This window comes from Triplophysa rosa, linkage group LG7 (genome assembly GCF_024868665.1).
Source record: "Triplophysa rosa linkage group LG7, Trosa_1v2, whole genome shotgun sequence".
Taxonomy (NCBI): domain Eukaryota; kingdom Metazoa; phylum Chordata; class Actinopteri; order Cypriniformes; family Nemacheilidae; genus Triplophysa; species Triplophysa rosa.
The window spans coordinates 6,539,081-6,557,297 of record NC_079896.1 but is presented as its reverse complement, the minus strand read 5'-3'; the positions used below and the strand labels follow the sequence as shown (position 1 = coordinate 6,557,297).

Sequence of the window (18,217 nt, the reverse complement as noted above, 5' to 3'; positions counted from 1 at the left end):
GAACCAAAAAGAAAAACAACTACATTGAAATACAGACATTGCTGATTTAGGAAAGAAACAATGATTTGGTTATTGTTTTAAATAGTATTTTGTTTTAATTCCTGGCAGCAAATAAGAACACATTGGAGACGGTGCAGTATGGGGTAGAAGCGAGCACAGCCTTTTTGGAGTGCCAGGCCAGATCTCCTCATGTGTCAATCAAATGGCATTTCCAGAAAGAGAACAGTGACAGGAGAAGAGAGGTATGTGGGATTGTAATGCCTTACTTTTGTGCCATATTTATGTACATAATAATGTAATGGAATATATGTAATAACTGACATTTATATAGTGAAGAATATATTATGGTGTGAAGCAAAAATTCTTGATGTGCAAAAAAGAAAAACATACATCCGTGTTGTTATTCCAGATCCGCTCCGACGGACGTGTAGTTCGCACAGACCAGGGTCTCCTCCTGCGCTCTCTTCAGCTCTCTGACGGAGGCGTTTACCAATGCACCTCCACCGAGAAAAACTTCAAACACACGCTGGTCAGACTGCAGCTGGTGGTTCTCTCCGCCCGCACCGTCAACGCCATCCAGACGGAAACCACCGCCCCCGCCGTTCCGCCTCTCCAGTCCAGCGCCTGGACGCCCAGCGCTGAGCAGTACAAAGATCTTCTGACCATCCTGAGCCAGCCTGAGATGGGTCTCATCAATCAGTACTGCCAGGACTATTGGCAGATGGGGGACGACCCCACGGCTCACACCCACAAGAAGAAAGACCTCAAGGAGGCAGCGAAGGACCTACGGAAGCCACGAAACAGGAGACACCACCAAGATCAGAACAGCATGGCTGAGACATGAGAGAGAAATCATAACAAAATGTCGCAAAAATGAGATTTGCGACATACACTACTAGAATTGAAGTTGACATTGAGGTACTTCGCAAAAGTGACTGATGAGAAAACAAACAAAACATTTTTGAGAATAGACAGTATTTATTGTAGGCTGTAAATACTTAGATTCTGTGGATATCTTTGTATGGAAATAGAGCGAACGAAAAGAGGAAAAAAAACGTTTGTGTATAGATTCTGTGCACATATTTTGTTATCATTGTACCTTCCCTTCCGATGTATTTATTACAATGGGTCATAACACGCCATGTTTTCACAACCTAAGCTTTGGTGTGTGCGTGTATATATATCACTAACCGGATAGTTAGTGAGTATCAACTCTGGACATTTGATGGACGGTTGGACTGCCCTTGATGTTTTGATACCAGAGCTATGGTCAGACTGTGAGCTATTTTGTGGACTCTTGTGTGAGCACATGTTCACGTTCAACAGATGTGCGGAAACATTTTTACATATATTGGCGCATCTGAGTATTACGTGACCTTGAAAAGGAATATCATTGAAAGTTCATTTAATCTTCTTCTGATCTTCCATATGTTGCTATGCTAATGTGTGTTAAATATAAGTCGTTTCTGTATGTTCAGATATTCTGTTGGTTATTGATTACAGCTTCTTGTACAGTATGTACATCAACACTATTTTCATTTGTAAAATATGTACTATTGCACGCACGGAGTTTAAAAAAACAAAAACTGGGGTTCAAAACCTCTTCATCTCTGCAATTTGGAATTTGGAGCAGCATATTAGAAATATTACATACTGTATGTATCTCTCCAGAATTGAGTTAAAAACACACTAGCAAGCACATTAATAGGTGATCTGGGCCATGCATAAGAGGTCTTTAATCTAATCTAAATGTTAGGAGGCTCATTTGAGTTTGCATGAAATGTATTTGTACTGTACAGATATGTAGTCTGGATATGTTGCTATGTAGATGTCTGTGGATGGTCTGTGACAATGATTTGAGAGAGACTGAGAGATTGATTTCTATAGACAAAGGATTTGAGTGACTGAAGCACAAATATCTGTCTGATCCTGTAAACGGACTGTGTGAACTGGCTGTTGTAATTTTTCTTTCTTTCATTTGTAAGACATTTATCCCTGTGGTTTGTCCACTTGTTTTGTCTTTTTTAGGATTCTAATGTGAAAAAAGATCCAGATTAGATTGACACTGTTATGAACAGTTAATGTTATAGTAATGTATTTTTTATTTCTTTTCTTTTCCATCATTGTCGTTGACTAATTAAAGTTATATATTTGATAACAAATTTAAGTTGAAAAGGTAATATTCTGCCTTCTTTGTGTTCCACTAAGATGTGCAAACTAGGAACACAATAGGGTTATGTTTTCGATAATATATACATTTAACATATCAATTGGATGTCCAAATTTGCTGTTTTTCAGAAAATGGAAAGAACACTGGACTTTTAAAATACTGTGTTGTCGACATTGACAAGCACTTTTTTTTATACTTTTTATTGGTAAGATATTTGAAAAACCTAGTGACAAACATAAGGGGTGACTAATAATAATGATTAATTTATGAAATATGGAGATAGGAGGTTTAAAAGGACGGCAGTGATATACAAGTTAAATACAGTAAATACAAAAGATGTCAAAACGAACAGCTTTGAAGAGCGTTGTGCCTATAACTCTCACCTACATTCAGATCTGTCCATCTTCAGATTGGGGTCAATGAGCTCGGCGAGGGAAAAGACTAAAGCTCTTTAAATGCAGCATTGCGCAGTGTACACTACATGGAAAATGTGATCCTGTTGACTACAGTGGGAAGGTGAGATTAGAATCACTCACAGAGGTCTCACTGTTTGCTATCAAAGCTTTTAGACTCATTTTATTATCAAACTAAGTAATGACTTAAAATAATTTTTTGTTTTAACCTACACTGTAAAAAAATCCTGTAAAAACACAATTTTCTGGCAGCTAGGGTGGCAGAAAAATACCGTAAAATAAAAAAATGTATGTAAAATTACGTATTTTTCATGTTTTTCTTCTAATTTTACAGTAGTTTGACGGTTTTAAATTATAGTTTTTTTTACAGTGTATGGTTGAGTAATATGTGGACATTTTAAGTTAATTGAACCCAATTGTTGCCCATATTTTACCTAACCATGCATTGAAACAACCCAACTTGTTATAGTGTGCAGATTTTAAACAATAATCATATTTGTAAAAAACAGATCAAACAAGCCAAACTGTTTGCTAAAATGATTGCCAGTTAAAACTTGAAAACATAGACATGCAAAAACAGAGAGGTGTTGTTATAGGTGTAATAAAACGCACAGACAACCAACACATGCCATATGAGATCCATTTATTTGTAGCTGACATGTACATTTTATTACCAGAAGTTATATTTGGTCACGTTGTTCATATTTCCTAATATTTGTGATATGAAATCATCACCCTCAAGCAGACTCAATGACTTGCCCTTTTACTGTGCCTGTGAATACACTAACCAGATTATCACCTTCTGCTGACCGCAGCACCTCCACCTTAAATCTCAGAGTAGATGACCTCTCCATCCTTTGGATGCCGTCTGTCCTTGTTCTTCATTGGCCCTGCAAGCCCAGGTGGTCAGAGACTTCCCCAAAATCCCCCTAAGACTCAATTCAGTAGGTCACCGAAGCAAAGCGGGACCCAGTTGAGGTGCGAGCCGTATTGTTGAAGGAATCTGGAGGCCTCTATAGGCAAACAAGTGGTCTTCCAGAAGGACTTTTTATTAGGTCACAAGAGTCAGTATGGGGGCCGGCGCGAGTGCCGAGGAGAAACACTCCAGAGAGCTGGAGAAGAAGCTGAAAGAAGATGCTGACAAAGACGCCAGGACCGTCAAACTTCTGCTGCTAGGTAAAATCACACGTGAATGGACTTTGTAGAGATCAGGTGGAGCTGGTGATAGTAGATCAAGAAAAAAACGTGGTCTCGACATCATTGCTACATTCTAGTGTATTTGATGTATATTGAGGCCTAATGAATGGCATCAGGCTTAATGATTTTACATGCAATTAGGAATTTAGAGGTATTTATCTTGAATATATGCTGTAATATATTACAGACGGCAGCTTTCCTGTGGCTCAGTGGTTAGAGCATGGCACTAGCAATGCCAAGGTCATGGGTTCGTTCACAGGGGATTGCACATAGTCAGAAACAAATGTATAATACAATACAATGAAATGTAAGTCGCTTTGGATAAAAGCGTCTGCTAAATGCATAAATGTAAATAATATATTAAAAATATTTAATGTGGATTTGAGTTGATCAATTCATAAATTCAAAAAGCAATATTTTCAAGTGAAGTTTGAGACAACCAACAATCCACAATTTGAATCATTTGTCTTAACAGAACAGTATATGGAGACTTAAACAATTGACTGTTTGTTGAAAAATCTTTATATAACAAAAATGTATTTGGCATCTAAATAATATTAACATAACAATGTCTAATCATCACTACTGTACACAATGTGTTGTTGTCCAAGAGATAATATGGGTCAGGTTTAAGGGACAAGGGGGCTTAAGACAAGTATAATAAGCCCCTAGCCTCTTATATTAATCCTCCAAAAGATAAACAAATGAGAGGAGAAGAAAGTATTGAGGAGAGTAATATGTTGTGAAATTTCAGAAAATATCAATAAAGTGGAAAACCTCCCTTAGAAAATCAAAATAAGAAAACGGACTTTCAGTGGCCTATTTCTTCTCACTGGTAAAGCCGGTCAGGCAGACATCCTCCTCTCTCTAGTAATTTCCTCATTGAAGACTGATAAAAGCAAACAGTGATTAAGTCTCATTAGACCGAATGCAGCAGACTTTTTTCCTGGGAGTCAGAAAAAGTCAGCTGGCTCATAAGTGGGCAAATAATCCATTTTAGAAATGTCATCCTACTCTCCATCAAATGTCCTCATAATAGTGATTTAGTTTAGTTATAGTGTTTTATTTACAATCTATTGCCAGCCGTTTTAAATTCTGGTTTGAATTGAGAATTCATACATTGTCTGTTAAATGTTATAATGGCTATATAATGATACATGACAAATGAGCTGAGATCTACATCACCCGACATTAAATCCAACATTATCTGCCTTTCAGGTGCTGGTGAATCAGGAAAAAGCACAATTGTCAAACAGATGAAGTAAGTTTCAAACAACAGAGGTACGACGTTCAAATCAAACTTTTTAACTTGAATGTGTAAAACTGGTTATTATCATCATAGAATTATTCATCAAGATGGTTACTCCCTTGAAGAAAGCTTGGAGTTCATTGTTATCATCTACAGCAACACTTTGCAGTCTATCTTGGCCATCGTGAGGGCCATGACCACACTCAATATGTCATATGGAGATGCTGCTGCACAGGTACTGTTCAATCTATTCTAATACCTTTTGTTTGTGATGGGGTTACAGAATAATTTCACTTTTTTAGATTTTGCCACAACATAATTTCATCATGTTGAGTTGTCAAGTTTAGTCTTTTGTTTTGCATGAATGATTTAGATTCAGAGCATTTCCAGTTCCCAGCATGCTTTGCAATAGGCTGGATAATGAGAGTAAATGTTGGAATAAAGTGCCATTTTATGCATGTTTAATCAAAAGAGAATTGAATGAGACATAATAACGTTCAGTATTGTATTCTGTTGATATCTAAGAGTTTTTGTTACATTTTGTTACCATTGAGCATTTGCTTATGCTGAGAACAGGATTGTTATGTTATTTAGTATTCCTAAATGTTGTTTTGATCTGAAGACATTACATTGGTAATGCATTGGTTATTTTTTGCTCCTTTATGGCAACATTGAGTATTTTTTAAATCAAGTGAAAACCAACGTTTAGTTTAGTTTAGTATGTAGAAAGTTCAACAATAACCTTATGTAGATCTAAACTGATTTCATTGAAAGAAGTAAATCAAAGTGTGTGCGTATAAACAGTATTCAATTAAGGTTAATACATTCAGCTTTGGAGAGAAGTCTCCAAACAAACAAAATCTCTTTTGTTGATCAGAACTGATTTTCGAATATTTCTCAATACACATACAGTATGTTCCTGGCTTTTAAATGAACAACATACAGTTGTGTAAAACCTGTTGATATTAAAAAGTTGTTTCTTTTTTTTCTTTTCAATGTGCCATCCAAGAGACCCTAAATTGTTCCTTGAGAACATACTGTATTTTAAAGTCTATATGCTGATGTATACAATTCATACAGTATCTGTTTTCATAAAGGATGATGCCAGGAAGCTGATGCACTTAGCTGACACCATCGAGGAAGGCTCAATGCCCAAAGAGTTAGCTGACATCATATTAAGGTTGTGGAAGGACTCTGGTATTCAGTTATGCTTTGATAGAGCCTCAGAATACCAGCTCAACGACTCTGCTGGATAGTAAGTTCCCTAACTACACTGATATGATATTTTAAACTAACTTAATTATGAATAGTGGTTCCACACAACAGAAATATGTTATCTCTGTTCAAATACTTAATGTATGATGAACTAAACTGAACTGAGTAAACTTAAACAACCATGTCCAAATAATGTCCAAATAACATTTTATTGCAACTTTTACTCTCCCTATTTAGCCCCGTGCAAAGCATGATGGGAAGTGTAAATCCTGTTCCTAGTTTCTATAACGCTACTTTAATACAACTAAATTAATTTACATATCTCAACTCAAATGGATTAAGTAAAGTGGTTCAAAATAATTTTGTTGTGTTAACTTGATTTATTTAAGTAAATTGAACAAGCATCAAATATTATTTTCATCTACTTGATTGAAACATGTTCATTTAAAATATAAACGTTTAGTTAAGCCAAAGCATTACTGTTTTTAGTCCGTTTAACACAATGCAAATGCAATTTGGACATAAAACCTAATACAATGGTGTTAAAACAATATGAATTGTTTAAATAAAGTGAACAGTATCGTAAAACCATTAGTTTTCATAGGGAAATCTATAAACAAATCATCTGTGGAAATGGTGGAACATCACTTAAAGCAATAAACTGGAATGAAGTCTCCATCTATGACTCTTTCTCTAAGCTATCTGAATGACCTGGAAAGATTGATCCAGCCTGGCTATGTCCCTACTGAGCAGGACGTACTGCGATCAAGAGTCAAGACCACTGGTATCATCGAGACCCAGTTCTCATTCAAGGACCTCAACTTCAGGTACCTCTGGAAATGTTGGATAGGTGTTCATTATCTTTGAACACGAATTGAACACACAAATTGGGATAAAAATGTCCAAAATAATTACACAAGATACACAAACCTCTCCAAGATGGCACCCTTGATACTGTACATTCAATGGATATCGGATGCTGTAATAACTGACCCTCCTCTCTTGGTCTGCAGGATGTTTGATGTGGGTGGTCAGCGTTCCGAGAGGAAGAAGTGGATCCACTGCTTTGAAGGCGTGACCTGTATCATCTTCATTGCTGCTCTGAGTGCATACGACATGGTGCTAGTGGAGGACGATGAAGTAGTAAGTTGCCATTTGTGACAGGTAAAGCATTTCAACCAGCATTTCTAATGAAGAATTTTACAATCATGATCTTATGTTTTATACCACAGAACCGAATGCATGAGAGTCTTCACCTGTTCAACAGCATCTGTAACCATCGCTACTTCGCCACCACATCCATCGTACTGTTCCTCAACAAGAAGGATGTTTTCTTGGAGAAGATCAAGAAAGCTCATCTGAGCATGTGCTTCCCTGACTATGATGGTGAGACTGAAAACAGCATCAGAAAGTAAAAAATAATCTATATAACAAACTCTTACACAAAACCGAAATTACAGGTTAAAAAATAAGCATAAACATCAAAAATGAACAAATGCCTTAACACTGAAATTAAAGTTTCAGTTTTTTAAAAGCCAAGTTTTGACCAGATCTTAACTAAGATATAAATGTAATGTTTAACCGGACATGAAGTCTTAATTTATGAAAACAAAATACCGATTATCCTTGCTTGAGAACAGAAAAAGCATCTTCCATTTGATCTGCAAAATTCTGTGACAGCACAGTGAAACGTTGACATTCCCTCTCAGGTCCCAACACCTTTGAAGATGCCGGTACCTACATCAAGATGCAGTTCTTGGATCTGAACATGCGGCGGGACATCAAAGAAATTTACTCCCACCTGACCTGCGCCACAGACACAGAGAACGTCAAGTTTGTGTTTGATGCCGTAACAGACATTATCATCAAGGAAAATCTCAAGGACTGAGGTCTCTTTTAAAAGAGGTGAGAATAATAGCACGAGTTGATGTAGTACAATGACGAGATTTGTCAGAGGCTTACACTAAATGGAAAAAAGCACAATTTTGTAAGTGCAAAATTAATAAATGCTATTGTTAATTTGATTTAAGAATTATTTAAAATTTGCCGATCAGATCAGCTTTTGCATTGCCTAAATAGACACTGCTGTACTAGATTTGGTCTGGTAACGTATCGAAAAAGTCCGTTTTGGAAGTTTCTGCTAAAGTAAAAATGTTGCTTGTTTTCTTACAGAGGGGCTCAGCTTCTTGAACAACACCCAATAATAACCCACTGCCCCTTGCCCCATGTATCTAATGAGGAATTTTCTAACTCACAGAAAAATAACTGATTACAACTGAGAGAGGAAACTGTATTGTTGCTGTCAAGACCTTCATTTAAACAAAAATACCCGAGCTCAATACATATGCATAACAGTATTTCATGTACTGCACTGGGGGTGAACTCATGAGGGGGGCTCTGATAGTATTTCACAAGCAATCTATTATGAAGATCTTCGAGTATGAGACATATGCACTTCGGCATAATGTTTTGCAAGAGTACAATATGATACACTCTGAGAAAAACTAGATGAAAATTATAGCAGTTATTAACTGTGCAAGGTTTATGCTTTTAAGCGGATTAAGAAAATTGTCAATATTTTGATGTTTCATAATCATTTTATTCACAGAGTAATATCAGAATCTCAAAAGAGATGGATGACTTTTATGAAAATATAGCAGGGACCGTTATTTCTTAAAAATGCTTAGCTCAGAAACAGTTAAATAGCTGATGATGAAAATGTTGTACATTAATGAAATTATGACATCTAACATCTCCATTTAAAGGGCACAAGTGATTGTAAAATCACCACCATGTAAATCTAAAATCAATAAAGCTTATATATGTAGAAAAGACTAAACCTGATGTATTGTTTCACTCCTTTCACTGCACAACCTACTGTATGGTGATCCCAAGAATTTTGAATTTTGTTAACTTTCCCAGTTATATATGTGGACCCTAAATTTGTATGAGCTGATATAATCTAGGAAATACCAAACGTTTGCATTTTATCTTGAATATCTTTAATTTTTTCCAATGGGTCTGGATTAAGGCCCGATACCAATGATAACCAAGTTTTACATTTAAGAGAATCGCAGAGTCCATGCTTCAACTACAACAATACAGAGAAACAATATTATTGGGATCACTTTCAAAGCATAGCTATTTGTATGAACCTTTACAAGGTATTACATTTCAAAATACCTTTTTTAGAAAAATATACAGGAAATTATTTAAATGTTTTTTTTTCTGAAACAGGTGTTGTATTTAACCTAGATTGAGCATTCTCTTTACCATCTCATCTCATGCAGTGAGTTGTAAAGTTAAGTTATTTTGTTTTGCATCTTTTTGTAAGATTCCTTCTTGGAATTCACTTCAAACATTTTTTTAAACAATATTGTCAAACACAGCCAAGTGATGGTTTTCATTTTAATTCTATAAAATGCACAGTGTTATAAAATGCACACCTTTTAAAACCATGTTATTTCACAATTAAATCAACAGTTAGCCAGATGATGCTCAACCTTAATCTAATCAATTTAGAATACTAGCATCTGACATCAAAGTTGAAAAGCTGTCACTAATTACTGTCTATTCTCTGAATGTTCCCTAAGAAAACTGCAAATCTAAGAAAAGCATTCAATCTTATGTTGATCATTATCATTATCCCTTTTTATGGCTTTGTTCAGAGAATATTTTCACCAATATCAACTAGGCATAAAACATCAATATTATATCTGGAACATCACATGTACTAAAGACCCTGAGGACTAAACAAAACTTGTAAAAGGCACATGCTGTTTGCTAAATGTTGTAATATTTGGTCCAACATGTTAAAGTTTCGCTTTTCCAAATTTTGTTTTAATTGAATTTATTTTGTTGACAATAAAATGCATGAGAAATGAAGGCTGTACCAATTATGCAGTCTACGTAACAAACCGACTGACTACAACATTTGCAAACATGAAACCATGCAAATAAAAAAGCCACAGTGTTCTGAAAAGCAAGGCACAAGATTTGACAACATGAAGAATGTGATTGCAAAATAGAAGAATTTTCGCAAAGATTTGTATTAAATAAAATCCATGTTGTGTGTGTTGCTAAAAGGCGCACAGAAGACAAAAATGTTGCTTTTCTATTGTAAAGCTTAAGCAAGAGTTTGTTCCTTGAGACAAGTTTTAAAACATGCATACCATCTGTCACCCTATTATAGCCCTTAATAATACTAGATCAAGTTTTCATTAAACATGGCACTGTAGAAAACTGTGTGTAAACACACACGATTGCACAATATAAAAATCAGCCCAGAGAATCAAAAGTAGTTTAAGAACGGATTTTGCTGTTTTGAAGTATCAAATCGCCCTGAATGTTTCCTTTTGTCCTTTGAGGCGGAGGAGCTTTGCTGTATCAAAATGTGCAATCAAATTCCAAGGCTGGTCAAAATTGTCTATGTCCACAAAAAAGATCACTTGGTAACCTTAAATTAATTCTCTTAGCCAGCACGACACCACTCTCTGTGCAAAAGAGACTTAAAGTTTGTCTGTATACATGTTTAACCCCACCAGGGGGTTCCTAAAGTGTTGAGGCCTCCAGGGCTCCAGAGGGCAATACTGACATCAATACAGCCCAACCATTTGGTCAATCTGCCGCATGTACACACTTTTTAGTGGAAGCCCGAAACGTCGCTCTTCAGGAATCCGTTCACACTATTGGAGAAAGAGAGATAGAAAATTCTTACTTATTTGACAGGAAGTGTTAAAATATCTCAAAGCGCAAAGATGCAAACCTACTTCTCTAAAAAAGTAAGTGAACTGAAATCTATCAACATTATTATTTCTATCACTTCTCTATTAAAAGCTAATATGTATTAAATAGACATTCTTACGTTGCTTATGTTGGCCTGTGGCTCTTTTTGTGGCTCTTCAGAGGAGAACTGCTCGTTCCAGCTCTTTTGCCTAAAGCGTTGATCTATTGGCACTACATGGCCCTCGGTAGTGAAGATGTGTTTATTCTCAGACTTGTGCAGTGGGTTGTTTTCATCAAAGAGCTGCCAAGGATTATACAAATAATTTAGTGCCGTTGATAAATATGCATATACGAAATAAAATTGGTTGTTTCACAAAGGTAGCCAAAGGATGGCAAGACATGTATATGTATTTAAAAGGATCCCTGGGTATAGAGCGATGTATGGCTTAATATATGAACAATGGCATTGACTTTATAATTGTGAAATAAAAAAACAGTGTAACTGTCACAGTATTCATAAACTTTGAAAAAATATTTTTACTTTGAGGCCGCCATTTTTTTGCGTCAGAATCCGTTATGTCAAATGGTTGCGACCTAAACCTGTTCTCTTTTGCAACAGCGAAGCACACACGTTTTCCATATACAGGTGCTGGTCATATAATTAGAATATCATCAAAAAGTTGATTTATTTCACTAATTCCATTCAAAAAGTGAAACTTGTATATTATATTCATTCATTACACACAGACTGATATATTTCAAATGTTTATTTCTTTTAATTTTGATGATTATAACTGACAACTAATGAAAATCCCAAATTCAGTATCTCAGAAAATTAGACGGAAGCGGGCTGTCTGACAGTAGCGCAGCCGCTCGCGACATCCTTCGACATCATACAGTCGTCGCGTGCACACAGTTCCCTGTACTAAACAACTTGTCAAAGTAAGTTCTGTGCACCTTCTGAGAGAACAGTGACAGTCAGCTTTTGTGGGCAGAGTTTGGAGGAGAGACGTGAACTGAAATGGTTGTCAGTCAGCATCAGTCAGAATTGCTTGCATTGGATTTTTTTTTTTTTCTCAAATCATTTTGCAATGTAGCCTATAATAATCCAACATTGTTATCTTATGGGCCTAATGTGGAATGACAGTTTTTAATGAACTGTTTTGTTGTAGGGGTACAGAGTAACTTACATTCTTTTAGCAGTCAGTTATAGGCCTAATATAGGCTATTCATGAAGGGAGAGGGCTCAATTTTTTGTTTGAATTTACTTTGTTTTGCTCAATTTTATATTAAGTTGTATTGTATTGTATTGTATTGAAAAGCAAGACAAATGATAAAAAGTACATTTTGACTATTCAGTTTGTGCAATAGTGAAAAAAATAGCTTAATAAATAGAAGAAATGCAAAAAAACATGTTCGGTGTTAGGTATTATTCGGCCTTCGGCCAAGTGTTTCACATCATGTTCGGCTTCGGCCAAGAATTTTCGTTTCGGTGCATCCCTATTTCTGACAAACAATGTTAAAATGTAGGAAAATACACCAAATAGCGTCTTTATTTTCTTTCTTTCTTCTTTTAGCATTACTGTATATAAATGGAGGAGCGACAACAGTAAAGGACGAGAGAGAACCAGGCCTGGACTTTACTTTCGTTTTGTTGTTTGTTTATTTTATTAAAGTTTTGTTGTTCAACGTTCGCCGGTTCCCTCCTCCTTCTTCCTTGCTGTGAACATTGTTACACACACACATATATATATTACCCTACAGAACCTTATATTTACTGAAGAACTGATTAGTGTGTCGGTGTTTACAGAGGTGGGTAGTAACGCGCTACATTTACTTCGTTACATTTACTTGAGTAACATTTTGGAAAATATGTACTTTTTAAGTCAAATTAAAAGTGTGTACTTTTACTCTTACTTAAGTAAATTTCTAATAGAAAATCTGTAATTTTACTTCGTTACATAACTTACATTGCGTGACGTTCCTTCGTTCCTTCATTTTAAAATATGCTTTTTAAAACGCGTTGTTTATTTCAAGGTTGTCGTCTCTTTTTACGGGCATTCCCGAGTGATCGATTCTTTTGAGTCGATTCTTTTGAAAGCATTAATTGAACAATGGGCAAAACCATTTGAATAGGCTAATGAATCAGTTCAAATGATTTGTTCAGTTCGCAGCACGATCTGAATCATCTGAAGCAGGATTACTCACTCCTCGTAGCGCGAAACTTAAGAACACGCAGAACACAAAGAGCGTTGGATGAAGTGGATATTAATCTATATCTATACAATCAAAACTGCAAATGTGTCATATTGTTTGCCAGCAATGATAAATGCCCGCCATTTGCGCGCACCCGCGCGACCTGTTCGTCAGACACAGCAACATGCGCGTTACCTGTCAGACACAGAGACGTGGGCTTGCAGAAATATACATTTGAAGAACAGAAGGAAGAAAACTTGTTGATGGGCGTGTGGTTCACTGTTTACTGTTTGTTTACAAGTAAGAGCGCTTCACAACACACACGTGACACAACACGAGAAAACACGAGCTTTGTTCAAAAATGTGTATTTCATGTAAGAGAGCACTGCAGATGTTCTAGATCATCTTAGGAAATGCTCTGAGTTTAGTTCATGCTTTAGTTTGACATGGTCTATTATTCTAAATAAGTTGTGTAAACTACATTGACATCAGGACTAGATGAAATTTACAGAAATGCTTGTCTCTTCTGTGTTTGTCTATTCTTTAGTCTCTCTCTATATATTGCAAAGATATCTGCTTATGATAATTAAAAATATTGATTAAAATGTAATATTAAAATATTGGCGTTCATATTAATTTATTGTAGCAGGCCTATATAATCAGATACAAAGTAACTAAGTAACTAACTACTTGAGTAGTTTCTTCATTGCATACTTTTTTACTTTTACTCAAGTAATTTTTAAAATAGTGACTTTTACTTTTACTTGAGTAACAATTTCTCTAGTTACTTGTACTTTTACTTGAGTAAAGATTTTGGCTACTCTACCCACCTCTGGGTGTTTAGTTTGGCTGCCTAGCTGTGCGTGCAACCAGTTTACGTCATCGAAAAAGAACATGGCGGCCTCCTTAGGTTAAAATGAGTATTACATTTAGGGTTTTTTAAGAGCTGAAAATATTTGATGTGTTTCTAACGACAACTGCTAGTAGTGTAAGGCTATTACAACGCATTAAGCCATACATCTCTCTATACACCGGGTTCCCTTAAAAAACTAAAGACTTCATAGTTTTTGTTTCTGTGAAATCTTCTGTAGTTCTGTAACTGAAATCTCATTCTGATTAAACACAGTAATGAAAATCAAAATCTCTCCAGACACAATATATTTTTTATAATAGAAGCATTAAATTCAGTACAACATATTGCTAAGAGTTTACTTTTGATTTTAACCTACAATTAAGAAACACTACAATTTCTTCCTCTTTATAGTAATAAGATCTGAAATTTGAGGTGAAATGACCTGGACGTTTCTATACAGTTTTCATGAGATTCGCCCCTCACCCCTACTGACCAGATAAAGGTATTTGCAGGTTTCACTGAGGAAGAAACTCTCCATGCGATCCTCTTTGGACTTGTCCACAACGTGATGTAGCGTAGCATAACCACACCTAAACATCACCCGGACACAAGAGTCTTAAATCTAATCCAGACCTCAGTTTACAATATGACCTCAGAACATAATCTGCATTCATCTCGAGTCCGACTCCGTTTACTCTAAAGCCACGTACCTGACTTTGGTATTCTTTTCCAGGCTTTCAAGAATGTCCATCCCCACATGAAGATAAAAAGGATTCTTGGTAGCCTGCAGCAGAAAAGAGGTTTAAATGTATTCAGAGAGAATTTGAATCTACTTCAGCCAAACTGTGTAAAACTTTCTTTTTCATTTAATTTAGTGTCTCATCCCTTTCCAATGTATATGGGCCCAAAACCTGATCAACAAAAAATGAACAGAGAATATAAAAGGTTTGTACCTGATAAAGCAGGTATGTGGATTCTACTAGTTCAGGTCTCAGAGGGTAGAAAAGCACATCTGGGGCCTGAAGCTGCCAGTTGTATCGCTCAGGAAGTGCCCCGAAACGCTTCCAGATTGCATAGTAGAAGGCGTGAAGGCAAATGGCGTTTTCAACATCTCCATTCAAAACCTGAGCAACAGAGAGTGAGAAAAACAGATATCTTAAAAAGCTCATTATTGTTGGAAAAGCATTTGTGATGTGAAAAACTTAACTTAAAACACACAAAAATATAAATAATTATATAATATTACAGTAGTGAGACCTGTAGTCCTGGGAAAAACGCCTGCAGAGAGTCAATCCAAGTGTTCATGATCTGTCCGTTAAACATGTTTACATTTACATACAGTGGTGGGTCACCCTCTCCTTCATTGCATGCCTCTCTTCTGTTAAAAGTAAGAAAAAAAAAATACACACAATCAACAGTTCATTATAAACGTACTACCTTGCAATGCACTCAATGGCTGCAAATCATGCAAACATAACCACACAACCCAGGAGACACAACATCTGCAGGTGGTTACAAACACAAACATGCAAAACTGCAACTACAATCACACACACACATTTATAATCACCCTCTTCTCAGGTGGCTCTGAATGCTCTCGTAAGCCGCAGTAAACATCCTGTAGTCCTCTTTCTCTCCGAACAAGATGTAAGACTTCAGCAAGTACTCATAAAACGAATCCATGCCTGCACCAAGACCACTCTGCCTTCCGACCCACTGTCCAGTCTGAATGTTCACCACGTTCCCTATAAAATGAAAGGATCTGATCACGAAACGAAACGCTAGTGATCAACCATAAAGCGAAACGAGCTAATCTGACAGAACCCCAAAATTTTATAAAAACAAAACCTTAATGGAACACAAAGACATGAGATAGAGAGACACCCACTTACCCAGCAACCCGGTTTCATTGCTTCTTAAATTCCACAGAGCTCTAACAGCCCGCCGGGCGACCCATTCAAACGTAGAGTCACCAATCAGACGGCTCAGAATGCCAAACTCCACGAGCAGCGAGCCCGCCCCTGCGGTACAGGTTTCATTAATGCTGTCAGGTGGGACACCCTTCTTTAAATTCACCTGTATACAAATGAACATATAAACATTGTTCACGAGCAAGCTCCACAAGCAGGATGGTGAGTTTTTACGTTTCACAAACATTGCCTCGATAAAGACTTTCATCAGTATAACAAGAGAAGAAATAATGACCAAACAGAATAGAAAACACGCCTGACCCTGGGGTAGGGGATGCCCGTGCTTGTGTTCTCAAAGGCAGGCAGCAGTCGCACAGCCAGGTCGTGTGCAAGGTGCAAAAGTTCATTATCATAGTCCTTCAGTCCAACGTCACCAAACGGGTGTCGTGGGTCAGTGAGCAAAATATGGGCCGAGATCAGACTACCAAGGATTCTATGAAGGGAACCAAACACAGAGACATCAGAACGTATTCGGATTCATTCTGACTTACGGCAAATATAACACTACCTAATGTTGGCCTCAAAGACCTGAACAGTGGAGTCCTTGTCAAAAGAGACCGTATCAATAACCAGCTTGACAGCTCGATGGAATTCGGTCACATTTCCAAGAACCTGTTTAGAAACATTTGGTTCATAAAAGCATTAAACACAGTCATGTTTAGAAAATGGACTAATGTGTTATGCTGTCAACAGAAGATGACATGAATTCCAGTGTTAAAGGGAGAACTTACCAACAGTGTATCAAGAGCATCGATGAGGGTCAGAGAGTAGTTTCCAAGGACATCATTGATGTTGATATTTGACCTAGCAGAAATACAAAAGTATCACCATTAGTGCTTGCCATGCTGCTATTATAGACCAACTTATATATAAGCTAAAGATCCGTGGTCCTGGGAATCTTATCCATTGACCTTGGTAAAAACGAAATGTTTCAAAGTGTTTGAATTCCAGGCGTGTTATCATAAGACTACAGTAAAAGAAAACTTGCTTTCCCACATTCTTTAATAGTGAAACAGCAATGTGATCGACTTTCACAGCACTTAACCAGTATGTGTACCCAATGTTAGTATGAAAAATGAATGAATGGTTTGGAGGAATATATTCATAGAGAGCAGTGTTTCTCCACCAGCGTTCTCAGGATAACTTAGTTATTTAAAAATAAAACAAAACGAGCATTAAAATAAGCTTATGCAACTAAAAATCAAGATACTTCTCTGTGATTTGTTTTTAAATTGACAGTTTTAAAGTTATGTTAAGCTCTACAATATTTTATTTTGTAGCAAAAGTGAGTTGAGGTCCTTGTTGTTGAGCTTGAAATCAAAAGATTGAGATGACACTGATATGGAAATTTACCTTAAGGATAAAACGGAAAATAATAAAGACTTGTGCGCGCGAGCGACGTGTTTTAAAAAGGTTAGCAGTGGATTAGTCATTAACTTACGGGTTGAGCACGTCAGGCCCTCGCCCTTCACAAGCTATAGGGTTGAGTTCATCCTCCGGAAACGCAAACTTCATGTAGTTATCATATCCGAAATAAAACATGTCCCTCGCCCTTCCCCTCATCTTGACTTTGAGCGCGTCAGGGAACGAGCTGTACTTTTTATCGTACTCATCTCTGCCGTCCCGAAAGAAACTGAGGTAGAATTTCTTTGGTGAGTTCTCGCTGATCTTGGAGCAGGTCTTTGCCTGCGGGTGTCTGTCCTCGTACATGTGCTGTGACCATTGGTTGGGTTTGGCCGTGTCTTGGTCTTCATTCTTGAGAAGTTCAAATTTATGCAAGTTGAACGTGAACTTTATGGGGAAATCAAAGCCCCAGCTAGGACCCAGTCCGAACACGAGCCACACGGCGCAATTCAAAACCACCCTCAAAACGAAAAGACCCACGACTATTGACCTCCATTGCATGATCTTTGCCTGCCGTCAGCCGTAAAAGTCATAATTCACTTGGACGTTTCGACTTATCGAAGCGCAAAACTCCACAGATTTCCTTCTGTTGTTTTCAGTTCTCGCACACACTTCCTGTCATTAAACCAACCCCTCCCTCGTCCTCGACGCTGATTGGTGGCCTGGCGTCAACGTCATGACGAAAAGGCGAACGATTTATGTCTGCGTCAGTGACACAAGTGGCGCTGCGCATATGTCGTGGCATCCCTGCAGAGACCGTCTCGGAGCCAATGAAAAAAACACAAGCGTGATAGACTTATGAATTTGCGTGTATAGCGTCCATAA

The 18,217-nt window shown here is 37.0% G+C and overlaps 3 protein-coding genes across 5 annotated transcripts in view; 2 read left to right on the top strand and 1 right to left on the bottom strand.

Annotated features, from left to right (window-relative positions):
* The window catches only part of sema3fa (sema domain, immunoglobulin domain (Ig), short basic domain, secreted, (semaphorin) 3Fa), a 40,937-nt gene extending 38,462 nt beyond the window's left edge, over positions 1-2,475 (top strand). Inside the window, exons 17-18 of one of the 2 annotated variants that reach the window (XM_057337253.1) lie at positions 109-242; positions 410-2,475. In XM_057337253.1, coding sequence (XP_057193236.1) covers positions 109-242; positions 410-844 — 569 coding nt within the window. In that variant the 3' untranslated portion in view covers positions 845-2,475. The remainder of the gene's footprint in view (positions 1-108; positions 243-409) is intronic. The other variant, XM_057337252.1, reaches the window with a different exon arrangement.
* Positions 2,476-3,428: 953 nt separating this feature from the next.
* Positions 3,429-9,124, top strand: gnat1 (guanine nucleotide binding protein (G protein), alpha transducing activity polypeptide 1). 2 transcript variants are annotated; one of them, XM_057337255.1, is made up of 9 exons: positions 3,435-3,759; positions 4,999-5,041; positions 5,123-5,264; positions 6,127-6,284; positions 6,943-7,071; positions 7,258-7,387; positions 7,477-7,630; positions 7,954-8,149; positions 8,417-9,124. In XM_057337255.1, exons 1-8 carry the CDS (start codon positions 3,654-3,656, stop codon positions 8,130-8,132), a joined length of 1,041 nt encoding a protein of 346 aa, XP_057193238.1. In that variant the 5' UTR covers positions 3,435-3,653; the 3' UTR covers positions 8,133-8,149; positions 8,417-9,124. The 2 variants fall into 2 exon arrangements, with proteins under 2 accessions (XP_057193239.1, XP_057193238.1); XM_057337256.1 differs by having other exon boundaries at positions 3,429-3,759; positions 7,954-9,124.
* A 167-nt stretch (positions 9,125-9,291) lies between these two features.
* On the bottom strand, positions 9,292-18,035 carry edem1 (ER degradation enhancer, mannosidase alpha-like 1). Its single transcript, XM_057337254.1, has 12 exons — positions 17,430-18,035; positions 16,720-16,792; positions 16,497-16,600; positions 16,250-16,421; positions 15,911-16,094; positions 15,589-15,763; positions 15,276-15,396; positions 14,972-15,142; positions 14,729-14,802; positions 14,512-14,608; positions 11,109-11,270; positions 9,292-10,929 (listed from the first exon to the last, which is right to left on the bottom strand). Exons 1-12 carry the CDS (start codon positions 17,891-17,893, stop codon positions 10,840-10,842), a joined length of 1,887 nt encoding a protein of 628 aa, XP_057193237.1. The 5' UTR covers positions 17,894-18,035; the 3' UTR covers positions 9,292-10,839.
* Between the last annotated feature and the right edge of the window lie 182 nt (positions 18,036-18,217).

What these genes read in the sequence shown, in the direction of transcription:
- gnat1 (XM_057337256.1), top strand. Translation starts at nt 3,654, where the DNA reads ATGGGGGCCGGCGCGAGTGCCGAGGAGAAACACTCCAGAGAGCTGGAG. An exon ending in TTCAAGGACCTCAACTTCAG is followed by an intron (nt 7,072 to 7,257) that starts GTACCTCTGGAA and finishes CTTGGTCTGCAG; the next exon opens with GATGTTTGATGTGGGTGGTC. An exon ending in TAGTGGAGGACGATGAAGTA is followed by an intron (nt 7,388 to 7,476) that starts GTAAGTTGCCAT and finishes TTTATACCACAG; the next exon opens with AACCGAATGCATGAGAGTCT.
- edem1 (XM_057337254.1), bottom strand. Translation starts at nt 17,893, where the DNA reads ATGCAATGGAGGTCAATAGTCGTGGGTCTTTTCGTTTTGAGGGTGGTT. An exon ending in CCACATACCTGCTTTATCAG is followed by an intron (nt 14,803 to 14,971) that starts GTACAAACCTTT and finishes TTTCTGCTGCAG; the next exon opens with GCTACCAAGAATCCTTTTTA. An exon ending in GAAAAGAATACCAAAGTCAG is followed by an intron (nt 14,609 to 14,728) that starts GTACGTGGCTTT and finishes GGTGATGTTTAG; the next exon opens with GTGTGGTTATGCTACGCTAC.